At 41.3% G+C, this 15707-nt stretch overlaps 1 protein-coding gene across 1 annotated transcript in view; it reads left to right on the top strand.

Annotated features, from left to right (window-relative positions):
- mcm2 (minichromosome maintenance complex component 2) overlaps nt 1-15707 on the top strand; it is a 39332-nt gene extending 23625 nt beyond the window's left edge. Inside the window, exons 13-17 of the mRNA XM_020514860.2 lie at nt 200-312; nt 1411-1653; nt 10892-11074; nt 12493-12648; nt 15128-15707. Coding sequence (XP_020370449.1) covers nt 200-312; nt 1411-1653; nt 10892-11074; nt 12493-12648; nt 15128-15238 — 806 coding nt within the window. The 3' untranslated portion in view covers nt 15239-15707. The remainder of the gene's footprint in view (nt 1-199; nt 313-1410; nt 1654-10891; nt 11075-12492; nt 12649-15127) is intronic.

The following is a 15707-nucleotide window of genomic DNA, read 5'->3' as shown; positions in this document are numbered from 1 at the left end:
CAAGCAGCATCAGAGGAGCAGGAAGGCTGACGTTTCGGGCCTAGACCATTCTTCATTTTCTGAAGAAGGGTCTAGGCCTGAAACGTCAGCCTTCCTGCTCCTCTGATGCTGCTTGGCCTGCTGTGATCATCCAGCTCTACACCTTGTTATCTCAGATTCTCCAGCATCCGCAGTTCCTACTATCTCTTGTTCCATTCAGGTGGTCGGTATGATCCCTCTTTGACTTTTGCGGAAAATGTGGATCTGTCGGAGCCTATCGTGTCCAGATTTGACGTTCTCTGTGTTGTTAGAGACACCATTGACCCTGTTCAGGTATGATTTTAAATTCAGTCCTCATCATTCACATAGTATGTTTGATATATTACGCTATGTCCTATTACGTTACCCACTTAGAGCCAAATAAATAGGCTGTACCCTCCACTGAGAAGATAATGTTATTTAAAATTGTCTCAGATTACTGTGGTGGCATAAGTTGTTGAAACTGGAGTTTCTTTTCAGTCAACCATAAGAAATAAGAACAGGAGTCGACTGCCATTAAGTAGCATCATGGCTGTTCTGACATTTCTCACATTCACTTTCCTGCCCTTTTCCCATGTCAAAGAGTTCCAAAGGCACTCAAGCCTCAGAGAAGAAATTGCTCCTCATCTCGATCTTAAATGGGTACCCTTTTATTCTAAGACTATGCCTTCTGGTTCCGTGAGGGGAAACATCCTCTCGGCACTTACCTTGTCAACTCCCGTAAGAATTCTCTCTGTTTTAATGAGCTCACCTCTCATTCTGCTAAACTCCAGTGAGTAGAGTCCCAACCTGTTTAGCCTTTACTTATAAGACAATCTCTTCATACCAGGCATCATCCTAATGAACCTTTTCTGAACAACCTTCATTGGAATAAAATAGTTACTTAAATAAGGGGACCAGATATGATCTCACCAGTACTTTGTACAGTTTCAGTAAGACTCCCCTACTCTTATACTCCAACCTACTTGAAATAAGGGCCAATATTCTTTGGGCTCTAAATTAAGCTGTTGGTAGAAAGGCAAGAAGGAAATTGATAATTTCTTCACCCAGGTGATGGTGGAGACCAGGAATTCACTACCTGAAAGGGTGATGAGGGAGAAACCCTCATCAAGTTTCGTATAAAGTATGCACTTGTAGTGCTCTTGTTCAGAGAGCTGCAAGCCAAGAGCTAACAGTTGGATTCAGCTGGATAGTTCTTGTGTCTTATCAGATACAGGAATGGTCCAAATGGATGATGGGCGATGTTGTAGATTTTCCACGAATAGTCTTCCCTAACCTAGTGCTTTGTAATACTGGGATACAGTGCCATCCCTTTTTATTCCCTATTATTTTGAGAATTTTTAATGCTACACTGAATGACAACTGTAAATATTCACCATTTGTCTTGTACAGGATGAATTGCTGGCTCGCTTTGTTGTGGCCAGTCATATCAAAAACCACCCAAGCAACAAAGACTGTTTGACTGGAGATGCAGAAGAAGCTTACTTGCCAAACACATACGGGGTGGATCCCATTCCACAGGAGCTGCTGAAAAAGTACATCATTTATGCCAAAGAGAAAGTCCATCCCAAATTGAACCAGATGGACCAGGACAAGGTGGCCAAGATGTACAGTGACCTCCGAAAAGAGTCAATGGTAAGAAAGTTACTTTGTTTTTGCACTGACCCTTGCTCATACTTGTGTTAAAGTTCAGCATAGTTCCTTTGTCTTCTTAATAACGATTTGAACTGAGTCAAATTACTGCTTTCTTTTTCTGCTTTTCTGCTCTTTTTATCATCTGCATATTTAGACACCCTTTTCTTTGCCTCTCTGTCCACATTATCAATTTAAGGTCTTCAGGATCATGATATCTTGTATTTTGAGTCCCCATACCATTACTTCCCCTTCACAATTCTGAGAAGGAGTTGGGGCAATAGGATTGTTATCTTAAAGTAATTTTCTTTGCTTCCCCTTTCGCATGTGATTTTATTTTCTTTGATAATGCACTGGCAATGAAATTAGCATTTTAAATATTGTTTTAAAAATTTCTAGACATTTTAATAAAATTTAATACCTTTCTCTTTCAACTTCTAATTTTAGATCATAGAATGGTTCCAGTATAGGTGGAGACGCTTTGGACTGTGTCTATGGCAGTTCTTGGAGAGAGTAACTCCATCCTAATCCTTATGGATTTTCCCTGTAATCTTGAAAATCCTTTCTCTTCAAATTATTATGGCGTTCCCTTTTGAAAGCTGCATTTGAACTGCCTCCACCACACACGTGAGCAATGCAATCTAAATTATAGCCACTGAATGCATAAATAGGAAAGTCCTGCTCCTGATGATGCTGTGTTTCAAGGTGCAATACTAGAGCATCAAGATTCCCAAAAACTGTTTGACCAGCAAGAAATTATTTTCAGTCGGATTGAAATGAGGAAAAACCATCTCTGATATTGCACACATAGAACCTTTTACATTGTAAAATGGTTGAGGCACAGATGCATGTAACAGAAGTAGATAATGAGAGCAGAATTGAAAATGGCAATGGGTTTAGATGTAGTACTCTGTGGGAGGGCACTGTGAACCATAAATGCCAGCATGTTCCTGTCTGGCCTGTTACTGTGCTGTGATAAATATTAATGTAAATCATTTAATGTGCACTTTGGACTAAGTGGTGAACTACCTATTGTAAAATCGTAATTAGAACTCTTCAGTTTTATATCCAATTTGATACCCTCCTAATTCCATACAGTTGACCTTCTGTGCATTAACACTGGAATCTTTGAGACCGTGCATTTATATCTGTAACCCTCTCACAAAGAACTCTCTTCAGCTTTGTTGAACATCGCTTTCTTTTGGTAATCCATGTTCACTGTTTGTAATTTATTAAATGGGGTTGGTTAGCTCAGTTGGCTGACCGCCTAGTTTGCAATGCAGAGTGATGCCAACAGTGTGGTTTCAATTCCTGCTCCAGTTGAGCTCCTTTTCAACCTCTCCCAATGCTTGTGGCGTGGTGCCCCTTAGGTTAAACCACCTCCACATATTTCTCTGAGAGCAAGCCTGTGTGCTTGTAAGACTATGGCAATTTACCATTCTAAGTAAGTAGTAATTTCGCATTAAAGTTTGTCAAATATTCTTCATAATAGATGCTAAACTAATGCTGTTGGGGAGATAACAAATGAGACTCACTTAGGGCAGGGAGTGTGATTGGTGTAACAACACTTTTTTTTTTGAAAATTTGTATCTCGGGTTGTGGGTGAGGTTGTAGACACGCTCATTGAGCTAGTGGTTGCAAACATTTTGTCAACCTACTAAGTAACATCGTCAGTGCGCTTCCGGTGAAGCTTCGGTGTTCTGTCCCCCTTGTTATTTATATGTCTTGGTTTGCTGGGGTGGTTGGTATTACTTCCGGTTCTGTTTCTCAGTGGTTTGTACACTGGGTCTAACTCAGTGTATTTGTTGATGGAGTTCCGGTTGGAATACCAGGCCTCCAGGAATTCTCTGGCTTGTCTCTGTTTGGCTCATGCGATTACGGATGTGTTATCCCATTCGAATTCATGTCCTTAATTGTCCTTGTGTAGTGAGACAAGTGAGAATTGGTCATGTCTCTTGGTGGCTAGTTGGTGTTCATGTATCCGTACTGTCAATTTTCTTCCGGTTTGGCCTGTGAAGTGTTTCTCTCAGTCCTTGCATTGTGTTTTGCTGGTTTTGGGTATGGGATCCTTCACGTTCGTCAGTAGCTGTCGTAGGGTGGTTGTTGGTTTGTGGTCTGCTCTGATACCTAGGGGTCTGAGTAGTCTTGTGGTCCTCTCTGAGATGTCCTTGATGTAAGGTAGGGTGATTAGTGAGTCTGGTTGTGTTGTGTCTTCCAGTCGTGGTCTGTCTCTGAGGTAACGGCGGATTGTGTTTTTCGGGTATCCATTCCTTTTGAAGACTCCGTATGAGTGCTCCTGTTCCGCTTTGCGTAGTTCCAGGTTGCTGCAATGTGTTGTGGCTTATTAAATAGTGTCCTGATGCAGCTCTGTTTGTTGGCACTGGGGTGGTTGCTAATGTAATTGAGTATCTGGTCTGTATGTGTGGTCTTTCTATATACACTAGTCTGGAGTTCCCCATTGTTTTTGCATTCTACCATTGTATCCAGACAAGGTAGTCAGTTGTTCTCTTCTTTTGTGAATTTTACCCTGGTATAAAATTCACAAAAGTAGAAGAGAACATCAATTTGAGGGAAGTGAGCCAAACTAGCAAGGCAAGGAAATGTGCAGTAGATGGCAGCAACCTGAAATGTGTCCATAGATTCCTGAAGGTGACCGGACAGGAAGAGAGGACAGTTGAGAAGTCACATGGGGCACATGTTAGCTGAGATTTTTTTGAAATGGGGAGGTTATGCTTGAAATGTATAAAGTAGTTTGGCTACATGTAGAGTACTGTGTACAGTCCTAGTCACTATAGGGAAGGGTGATTACATGAGAGTACAGAGAAGGTGTTTGAGGATGTTGATTGGATTGGAAAACATTTAATTATGAAGCAAAGTTGGATAAGTTAGGATTTTCTTTGGATCAAGGCTGAATGGAAAACTCAAGTATGAGGGGTGGGAATCAGAGCAGCACATCAAAATGTAGGGAGAGGCTAGAGTCGAATAAGATGTGCAAGCAGGACAAGTTTAATGAACAAAGCGGGGCTATTTAAAAAGTGTGTTGAGTGTATTAAGGCAACACGGTGGCTCAGAGGTTAGCCTCACAGGAGCAAAGAGAGACAGTTTTTTGGGGAGGGAATTCCAACATTTAGGAAACTGAAGGCTCAATTGCTAATGATAGAGCCTTTTAAAAAAGAGTATTCCACCTTCTGGTGACTGTCTCTGCACATTCTCCCCGTGTCTGCATGGGTTTCCTCCCACAGTTCAAAGATGTACAGTTTAGGTGTACTGGCCATGTTAAGTTGCACATGATGTCCAGGGATGTGCAGGCTAGATGGATTAGCCATGGGAAATGCATGGTTATGGTAAGGGGGTTCTGGGTGGGATGCCTTTCGGAGGGGTGGTGTGGACTCGATGGGCCAAATGGCCTCCTTCCACGCAATAATTCTATGAGTAAGCCAGGAGGGAGAAATAATAAAAGATGCTGAAGGAAAGAGTAGTGTTCTTATGCAAATGCACTGTCTAAGGGACAAATTAAATGAACTGCAAGCACAGTTTCAAATTGGAAACTGATCTAGTCGCCATCATGAAGACATAGCTGCAGGATGGTCAGGATTGGAGACTAAATGTAGCAGGTTATAAAGTTTACGGGGAGGCTGGAGAAAGCAACAGAGAGTGGAAACAATCACTTCTATGCTGAGGGAGAATGTAACGAGGGAAAAGCACACTGTGGAGTCCTTTGTGGATGGACCTGAGGAACTGTGAAAAGGACGTCATGTTGAGGTTGTAGAGGACGTTAGTGAGGCCACTTTTGGGATACTATGTACAGTTCTGGTCACCCTGTGATAGGAAGGATATTATCAAATTGCAGAGGGTTCAGAAAAGACTTACCAGGATGTTGCCGGGACTGGAAGGCTTGAGTTGTAAGGAGAGGCTGGATAGGTTGGGACTTGTTTCGCTGGAGCACAGCTGGTTAAGGGGTAACCTTTTGGAAGTTTATAAAATAATGAGAGGCATAGATAAGGTGAATAGCAAAGGTCTTTTCCCTAGGGTAAGGGAGTTCAAAACTGTAGGGCATATTTTTAAGGTGAGAGGAGAAAGATTTAAAAGAGACTTAAGGGACAAATTCTTCTTACAGCCAGTGGTTCGTGTGTGGGCTGAACTGCCAGAGGAAGTGGTAGAAGCAGGTACATTTCAACATTTAAGACATTTGGACAGGTACACACATAGGAAAGGTTTAGAGAGATATGGGCCAAACGTAGGCAAGTGGGAATAGTTTAGTTTGGAAAACTTGGTTGGCATGGACACGTTGGACTGAAGGTTCTGTTTCCATACTGTATGACTTTATAACCAGAACCACAATAACCATCATATCTAGGCCACCTGCTCAGAAGTGCTAGATTCTAAAAATATTTAAATTAGGCAACTGTGGAGCAAATGTAGAAACATATTACTGTGGGATTTTAATCTTAATATAGGCTGGGAGAGACAAACACCTGCCAAAATGGTTGTTTCTGGAGTGTACAGGATAGTTTCCTGTGGCAGTATGTCTTGAATGTGACAAGCAATATTGGATCTCGTAATGAGCAAAGAGCCTGATTTTAATTAGTGACCTAGTTGTTTGAGAGCATTTGTCAAATAGTGATCATAACACATTCTGAGTTTCAAGTAGCATTTGTAATAGATGAGCAAAGATCGGATACTAGAATTTTGGATTTAAGTAAGGCAGACTTAATGGAACGAGGCAGATACTGTCTACAGTTAGCTGGGAAGCTCTGCTAATGGGTGAAACAACCGAGAGTGTTCAAACATTTAATGCTATTCAGAAGTAATTTGTGCCCATGAGAAGGAAAAGCTCCCACCTCTCAAAAAGAAATGCCATGGACATCTAAGGGGGTAACGGACAGCATAAAATGAAAAGGACAGGGCTTATAAAAATGCAAAGGACAGTACAGATCTCACAGAATGGGACAAATAGAAAGACCAACAAAGGACTACAAAGCAGCTAATAAGAACGGCTAAAAAGATTAGGAAAGGAAACTTGCAACGGACATAAGGCAATAAGAAGAGATTTTATAGTATGTAAGGGAAAGCAGCTGGTTAAGGGTCCTATTAGTCCACCAAAGGCTGAGATTGGGGATATTGTCAATGACCGTGGGCACATGGCAGGCATGCTGAATGATTATTTTGCTTCTGCGTTCACAACTGAAAAGGAGAATAGCTTGCTGGAAGACTCCAAGAAATTAACAGAAAGCCAGGGCCAGGGTCTGAATAAAATTAGTTTTATCAGTAAATCATTAATAATAGGGAAATTTTTTTATTCATTTGTAGGATAAGGGCATTGCTGGCTGGGTCTGCATTTATTTCCTAGCCCTAATTGCCCAGTAAAAAGTCAGTCACGTTATCACGTTGTGGTGGGTCTGGACTCGCATGTAGGCCAGACCAGATAAGGATGGCAGTTTCCTTCCATAAAGGACACAAGTGAACCAGATGGATATTTTTGAACAATCGACAGTGAATCGATAGTAGACTCATAATTGCGGATACTAATGAATTTAAATTTCACCATCTGCTGTGACAGGATTTAGACCCAGAACCCCAGAGTATTACTTAGGTGTCTGGAATTCCAGAAGGCTTTTGATAAAGTGCCACACATGAAACTGTTACCTAAGGTGGAAGCATGCAAAATGGAGGCAAAATTACTGACGTGGACGGGAAATTGAGTGGCAAAAAACAGTTGGAATAATAAGTACTCCAGTTGGCAGAATGTGACTGTTGGTTTCCCATGGGAATCTGTGTTGGGGCATCACTTATTTACAGTATTCATTAACGACTTGGATAATGGCATGGAAAGTCAAATTCCAAATTTGCTGATGACATAAAATTGGGCAGCATTGTAGACAGTGTTGACAACAGCATAAAATTACAGCAGAATATGATAGATTAGATGAATGGGCAAAGCTGTGGTAGATGGATTTCAATATAAGCAAATGTTAGGTTGTCCATTTTGGATCAAAAAAGGATCAGGGTATTTTTTTTAGAAGAAACAAAGTTAAATACGGTGCAAGACCAGTGAGATTTGGGGGTTTAGGTGCATAGCTCTTTAAATGCCATTAACGAGCAGCAAATAATCAAAAAGGCCAATAGGGGCAGCATGGTGGCTCAGTGGTTAGCCCTGCTGCTTCACAGCAGCAGGGACCCGGGTTCGATTCCACCCTCGGGCGATTCTCCCCGTGTCTACGTGGGTTTCCTCTGGGTGCTCCGGTTTCCTCCCACAGTCCAAAGATGTGCAGGTTAGGTGGATTGGCCATGCTAAATTGCCCGTCATGTTCAGGGATGTGTAGCTTAGGTGGGTTATAGGGGTTGGGTCTGGGTACGATGCTCCAAGGGTCGGTGTGGACTTGTTGGGCTGAAGGGCCTGTTTCCACACTGTAGGGATTCACTTGGAAGTGTACAGACCAAGAGCTAGAGAGTGAGATCGTCCTGGGTAACAACCTGTTGGCTAGTGTGGAGTGTGGAAGCAATGGGCCAAGTTGCCTCTTTCCATGCTGTAAATTTCTGATTCCTATGACTTTTCTATGATCCATCATTACGCAGGTAAGGTCCAACAACCTTCTTGGAAATTGATATTATATTGGTCATTCTCCAGAAAGGCAGCACACATCCACACTCAGAACTCTAATGTAATCTCTAGGTCCCTTTCTTCTGTTTCTGTAACCCATTAGGTGTTACTACCTGTTCATTTTTTGGTTTAAATAACTTCTCTAATTTATTTTTTGTTAGAACATTCTCACCTTTAAGTTCCTCTCTTTGGTGAAGAGAGACATGCTCTGTAATGCTCGAGATGTGCACAGGCAGTTAAGTACTTTTGAAGTATTGTTGCTGTTGCGAAGTAGAAAATACGCAGCTAGTCTGTGTACAGAAAGCCCCCATAAGCAGCAGTGACCAGGTAGTCTATTTTAGTCATGTTGGTGGAGGGACAAATATGGGCCAGAACCCCCAGAGCTAACTGCTCTGATTTTCTTTGAAACTGTGGCATGGGTACTCGCACGAGGGGGACAGCGTCATAGTTTAACTCTCGCCCAAAGACTGACACTGGAGTGACATAGCAAACCCTCAACTGTATTGTACTGTTCAGGATAAACTGAGCTTAGACTCTATTTGAAAGCTCTGCTTTTGATTCGCAGAGGAGCTGAGCCAGCTTAAATCTTGATGTGATGTGATTGAACTATATTTCTTTGTACTTTCTACACCGTTTTATTGGTCTGTTATTCAGCATTTCATGAAAATGTATTTATGATTGAGCTCAGTCCGATTAATTCAATTTGAGTGCAGAACAAATTGCACTGGACAGATGCTGATTGATTGATTTTTTTTTTAAATTAAAATAGCTCAACAAGCCTTATAAACAATCATTAGTCCAATATATCAAATTCTAATACAATTTGTTCCAGGTGTAGATAAGAATGGACAAATTCTTTACAGAAAAGAGAAGGGAATATCTCCCAGCAGGACCAGTTATCAACTGTCTCTCAGAAATTAAATAGCATTACATTGTTTAAGAAGGCCATTTGCCTCACTGGTCTTCACACACAGTTATGCTCCACACAAATCTCTTCCCACCACTTTTTTTTCCCCCTTTTGTATCAGCATTTTGTTTTATGGGGTGTGGTTGGCGCTGGCTGGGCCATCATTTGTTGCCCTTGAGAAGGTGTGGTGAGCTGCTGCCTTCGAGTGCTGCAATTCATTGGTGTGCGTGCCCCCACAATGCTGTTAAGGAGGGAATTTCAGGATTTTAAGCCAGCAACACTGATGGAACAGTAATATTTCCAACTCAGGATGATGGATGACTTAGAGGAGAATTTGGAGATAATGGTATTCCAAGTATCTGCTGCCCTTGTCCTACTAAATGGAAGTGGTTGTAGGTTTGGAAAGTGCTGACTAAGGAACATTGGTGAATTTCTACACTGCATCTGGTAGCTAGTACTGATTGGTAGTACTTGATGCATGGTAGTGGAGGATGTGAATGGCACATTCGAAAAAATAATCAGCCAGGCTGCTTTTCCTTGATGGGGCAGAGCTTCTGGAGTGTTGTTGGAGCTGCATAGACTCCACAAGACAGTACAATAGTCACCTCTACTGATATTCCCAGTGACGAATGCAACTAAAGCAGGTAACTTGATGAGGATGAGGTCATGTCAATTTTTTTTCCCTCCTTGTTGGTTCTGTTATAGCATACTGCAGACTGAGTGTAGCAGCTATGCCCTTTAGGACTCGGTCAGTACTGGTGCTGCTGAGCCACTCCTGGTGATGGACACAGGAATCCCTCACCCAAGGTACATCTGTGCCTTTACTACCTTTCAAGGTTTGCTACAAGTGGTGTTGTGTGAAGGGGTTCTTGTTCTTCAGTTGAAGTGGGATGCTAGGTGTTAATCAGCAAGAAGGCTCCTTCCCATGTTTGATCTGATGCTATAAGACTTCATGGGGGTTCAGAATCAATGACAAGTACTCCCAGGCAACTCCCTTCTAACTGTATATCACTACAGCATCCCTTTAAGTTAGTCTGACGGTAGGACAGGACTTACCCAGGGAATGTGATAGTATTGTTTGAGGCATTGTCTGTAAGGCATGATTCCATGAGTATGACTGAGTCAGGCTGCTACTTCCTGATTCTGTGGGGCAGCTCTCCTAATCTTGGTACAAACCTCCAGATGTTAGTAAGGAGGACTCTGTAGGAGCAACAGGGCTGTGTTGTTCGCCAGTGCCATTTTTACTGCCTAAATTGATGGTGGGTGGCCTATCTGGTTTCATTCCTTCGTAGCTTGCTAAACCTTTCAGGAGGCAGTTAAGAGATAACTGCATTGCTGTGGGTTTGGAGTCATGTGGCTAGACCAGGTAAGGATGGCAGATTTCCTTCTCTTAAGGACATTGAACCAGAAGGGCTTTTTACACTAATGGAACTTAATTAAGTGGTTGCCATTAGGAACCCCTCCCCGCCCCCCCCCCCCCCAAAAACCTCACTTTTAAATAAAATCCAATTCTAATTTTGACTATTTGCCATGGTGAGATTCAAACCCATACCCCAGACCATTACTAGGCCTCTGGATTATTGCTGCTGCACTGCCACTTCATAAATGCATAATAGGTTGGAGACTGTACTCTGCCTTGCCAAAAAAATACAATCTGCATTGAAGTTTAAGCATTCTCGAATGTGACTGGTTTCATACAGGTTTACAAAAAATACTCTTTCTCTCTCATACAGGCCACCGGCAGTATTCCTATCACAGTGCGTCACATTGAATCCATGATTCGTATGGCTGAGGCACATGCTCGCATCCACCTCCGAGATTATGTGATGGAGGATGATGTCAACATGGCTATTCGGGTCATGCTGGAAAGCTTTATCGACACGCAGAAGTTCAGTGTCATGAGGAGCATGAGGAAGGTGAGCCTGTGGGAGAATATTTCACTGCTTTTTGTTACTCCTGCTGTTGTATCATAAAGTGGAAAATAGCTCTAGTTTTGAACATCGATTGAAAAATGAGAGACACATCATTTTACTAGTGATTAGATTTCCTTACCAATAAAATACATGGGTATGGATTACTCTTTCCTTCTCCCCCATGATATTTATGATCTGATTGTGTCAAATCAAATTGTTTTGATCTTTCTTCAGTATTTAAGTATAAATAAAAGGATGCTCCCAGCTAATGCTCTGTAAGGCTGACTGGAAATTTTAACCATGTTCTTCTCAATCCTGACAAGGAATCCTGGACATAATTACTGCAGAAAGTTTAAGATCTTATCAGTTACATGAAGGAATAGTTTGACAGAAATGTTTCTTAGTGTACTGCACAAAAAGATAGGATAATAGGGAAAAGGCAGGAAAGTGGTGTTGAGAATTATCAGATCAGCCATGATCTCATTGAACAGCAGAGCTGGCTCGAGATAAATTGCCTACTTCTGCTCTTGTGTCTTGTGCCCTAGTCTTAAGTCGGTTGGATAGGCTCATGATATCTAATTTCGGATGTTTAGAGTGCAGACCTTGCAGATCCTCTGGGGACACATGATTTAATCTATGTTAGTGTGCCATTGTCACGCAATTATGTCACCCAGCAATGTGAAATTGAGTGTGCCAGTGGTAGTCCAGTTTGTTTTTAAAGTTAGTTGATTTGATTTTATTGTCATGTGTACAGAAATACAGTGAAAAGCTTTATTTACAAGCAGTACGGGTAGATAACAGCAAGCAAAGGATGTACAGATCAAAAAGACTTAGAGGCATACAGGTTACATTGCAGGTTACATTATTTGAGGCTACAGTCCATTCCACAGTCTGATAACTGCCAGAAAGAAGCTGTTCCTGAACCTGCTTATGCTTGTGTTCAGGCTTCTTACAGACATTTCAGTTGACATCAGTTGGCCTGAGTTTCTTGTTCCTCTAGAGAAATATTTTCTGTTTGGGTTAATGCTTCCAGTTTTGAATTTTTAAAATAAATGGGCAAATGTCTATTTTCTGCTGAATCCATCTGCCTGAGGAAATCAAGTAGCATTACTTATGCAACTGTGATTCACTGATCCTGTAGTTAATGGTATTTCACTGGGGATATTCGATTGCATTGTTGGGTCCACACACTATAAAAGCTGGATTCGAATTATCCAAAATCATTACACACTAAGATCTATTAGAGAATTGTTATGTTGGACAGGATTAAAATGGATGCTGAAGCAAAAGCCTTTCTTACTGTTCAAGCTTCATTTAGATTTTTAAACGCTGAACTCGTGGGATTTATTAATCAGAGAAAAAGTTAATTCTAACCACTGCAATTATGTTTTCTCACTTTTTTTCTCCCCCACACGCCTCAGACATTTTCAAGATACTTGACATTCAAACGAGACAATAATGAGCTACTGCTCTTCGTTCTGAAGCAGTTAGTGGCAGAACAGGCTACCTACCAACGCAATAGATATGGGGCACAACAAGACACCATTGAAATACCAGAAAAAGATTTGGTGGAAAAGGTAAATAAAAATATATTTGGTAGTTCTGGTTAGTGGTGAAATCTGTGGTCTCTTGCCAATTTTATTGAAATTGAGCACTTCAAGGTTATTAAAGATTTGCTCTAATGTATTGAAAATCACTGCTGCAGGGCAACAATTTTTTCTTTATTCTTTCGCGGAATGTAGGTGTTGCTGGCAAAGCTGCCATTTGTTGCTCATGCTCAATTGATTTTGAACTGAATGGCATGTTAAGACCATTCAGAGAGCAGTTATGAGTTGACTGCACTTCTGCAGGTCCGAAGTCACGTGTAGGCGAGATCAGGTAAGGATGGCAGATTTCATTCCCTGAAGGACATTAGTAAACCACTTAGGTTTCTACAATAATCAACTGTTTTGTCGTGGTCACCATTACTGAGACTAGCTTACAAATCCAGACTTTTTAAAAACTTAGTTAAATACCACCAGATACCATGGTAGCATTTCAAACTATCCACAGAGCATGCCACCATCTTCGCCTAACTCTCCCATTGTCCTGTAGATGCATGCCATGTCCTGTATATTTCAAACAAACGCTCCAGGTTTCAATTGGCAGTTTGAGAAGGGCAGCAATTGGCATTGACTCTCCTTGAGCTAAGGAGGAAAAGTGGATAAAATTAACTCTGTAACCCAGTTTTGGTCACTATATAGCACTCCATACTGATGCTGCCTGGCCTGCTGTGTTCCTCAAGCTGCATAATGTGTTATCTGACTCCAGCATCTGCAGTTCTTACTATCTGCTAGTGTGAACTTGGGATGGTATGGACAAGGGAGCATGAAGGAACAGCTGCATACGCCTATGCTCTCAACTATCTACAGCAAGGAATAAGAGATCTTGTGGCTCCAGTTTTGGGACTTCTGGGCTCTGGCGTGAAACAGAATGCTGTTCTACTTCAGATAATTAGATTCTCTGTCCTGTTGTATCTCTTCCCTCGGGTTAAAGAACCAAATTTAGATGTTGCTACCAATTCTGTAAATGAGGGAATAATAGATAGGAAAGAAAACGCTCTGGTCCATCAGCTTGCCCAACACAATTGTGGTACATGTGACCACCCCAGACAAAATCCATGTTGTCTCCCAGGGGAGGTGAAAAGACAGGTTTTAAAATTTCAGGCCAATTTTTGGGAATAGAGGGCAATCATCCCTGCTGATTCCCCAGTGGCAGTGGAGGCAGCCCACAGAAGGTTCACTAGGCTGATACGAGGTATAAAGGGTCAGTGGTATGAGGAGAGGCTGAGCAGTTTGAGACTGTATGGGAGTTTAGAAGAATAAGAGGTGACCTTATTGAAATATACAAGATTCTTGGGGCACTCGGTAGATGCAGAAAGGTTGTTTCTCCCTTGTGGGAGAGTCTAGGAGGGCATAATCTCAGAATAAGGTGTTGCACATTTAAGAATGAGCAATGGACGAATTTATTCTCTTGGGAGTAGCGAATCTGAATTTTGTGCTGCAGAGGCTTGTTCAGATGGAGTTGTTGAGCATGTCCATAACTGAATACAGATTTTATTTTTCAATTGTCAGGCAATCAGGATGTTGGTGGGCAAAAGATAGGAAAGTCGAATTGAGGATTATCCGATCAATCATGATCTCTAATTGAATGGTGGAGCAGATTCGATGAGCTGAATGGCCCACTTCTGCTACATCTGATGGTCTTAAGGACTTAAATCATTTAAGTCATTTTAATACATTGACTACCCATTGAAATGACCCAGCATATGCAAGAAATCTCAACAATTGCATATATAATATTGTTTTTAACAAAAACGACCATCACTGGTATGAATATGGAATTTGCACATTCTCCTCATTACTGTGTGGGTTTCCTCCTACAGTCCAAAGATGTGCAGGTTAGGTGCGTTGGCAATGCCAAATTGCCAATAGTGTCCAGGGATGTGCAGGCTCGGCTAGGTGGATTAGCCATGGGAAATGCAGTGTTACAGGAATGGGCTAGAGCCCTCTTTTGTAGGGATTGGTGTGGACTTGATGGGCCAAATGGCCTGCTCCCACACTGTATGGATTCTGTGCATTTTAAGGTATTGTTAATAGAGCAGTCTCTGGATGATAATTGGCAGGCATTATTTTATTGACCAAAACCAGTTATATTTCAGTTACATGGGATCCAAGATTTTAGTGTGTGTTTAGGAACTTTGTTTTCAGCTATTCTGCCCATCTCTCTGTAAAAGCCTAGCTGGCAGGTTTAAATGCAGTGTGAGAAGTTAGCTAGTATAATTGTGGGCAAGGCAACAATAGCAGTATATGGGAACCTTTAAAATCGTGGCCTGAATTTTTTTTTGTTCCCGGTTTCAGATATCACCTGATGTAAAATTTTGTGGTGTGTTTATTTGCCTGTAATAAAGTTTATCGAATTCCATTGTTTTGTCACAGTTTGTTTTTTTTTAAGAAAACAATGAGGGCCTTTTGTTTTGCACTGGTTTAGTTTTTAAGGTTCTGCTTCTTTTCCTAGGCTCGGCAAATCAATATTCACAACATGACTTCGTTCTATGAAAGTGATCTCTTCAAAATTAACAAATTCACTCATGACGTGCGAAGGAAGTTAATTGTACAGCAGTTCTAATTAGTTTAAAAAAATGAAGAGAAGAAATCTATGTGGAGGTTGCCATAATACAAAAGCTGACATCATGTCCCTGGCATGGATGAGTATTTTTGGATGATTGCAATGCTGAAGTGCATACTTGGAACAGGATGAGTTAAGCCGAAGTTGTGTAGACTCATCAACGGCTCTGTCCTTGCAGTATTTGAGCATTTTCTCATCCAGTTGCGTTTTGATTGCCTTCTTCAGATTTTGTTTCCCCACCTTGGCTGTCAACTTTACGAATTAATGTCTGTATTTTCAACAGACTTTGTTTTTAGAAAAAAATAACTTGTGCATTTTTTTTTCAATGAAGTAGTATCTCTTTGTAATGAAGCTGTTACACTTTGCATGATTTCTGCTCCCAAATATGCTGTTTTCTGTGTATAAGTAAAACTAGATGTACATTCTCTAACTTGGGTTTCTGTAATGTTCAATAAAGATATTTCCAAAA

This window comes from Rhincodon typus, chromosome 16 (genome assembly GCF_021869965.1).
Source record: "Rhincodon typus isolate 14 chromosome 16, sRhiTyp1.1, whole genome shotgun sequence".
Lineage (NCBI taxonomy): Eukaryota > Metazoa > Chordata > Chondrichthyes > Orectolobiformes > Rhincodontidae > Rhincodon > Rhincodon typus.
The sequence above is the reverse complement of the archived record's forward strand: the minus strand, read 5'-3'. Positions and strand labels throughout refer to the sequence as shown.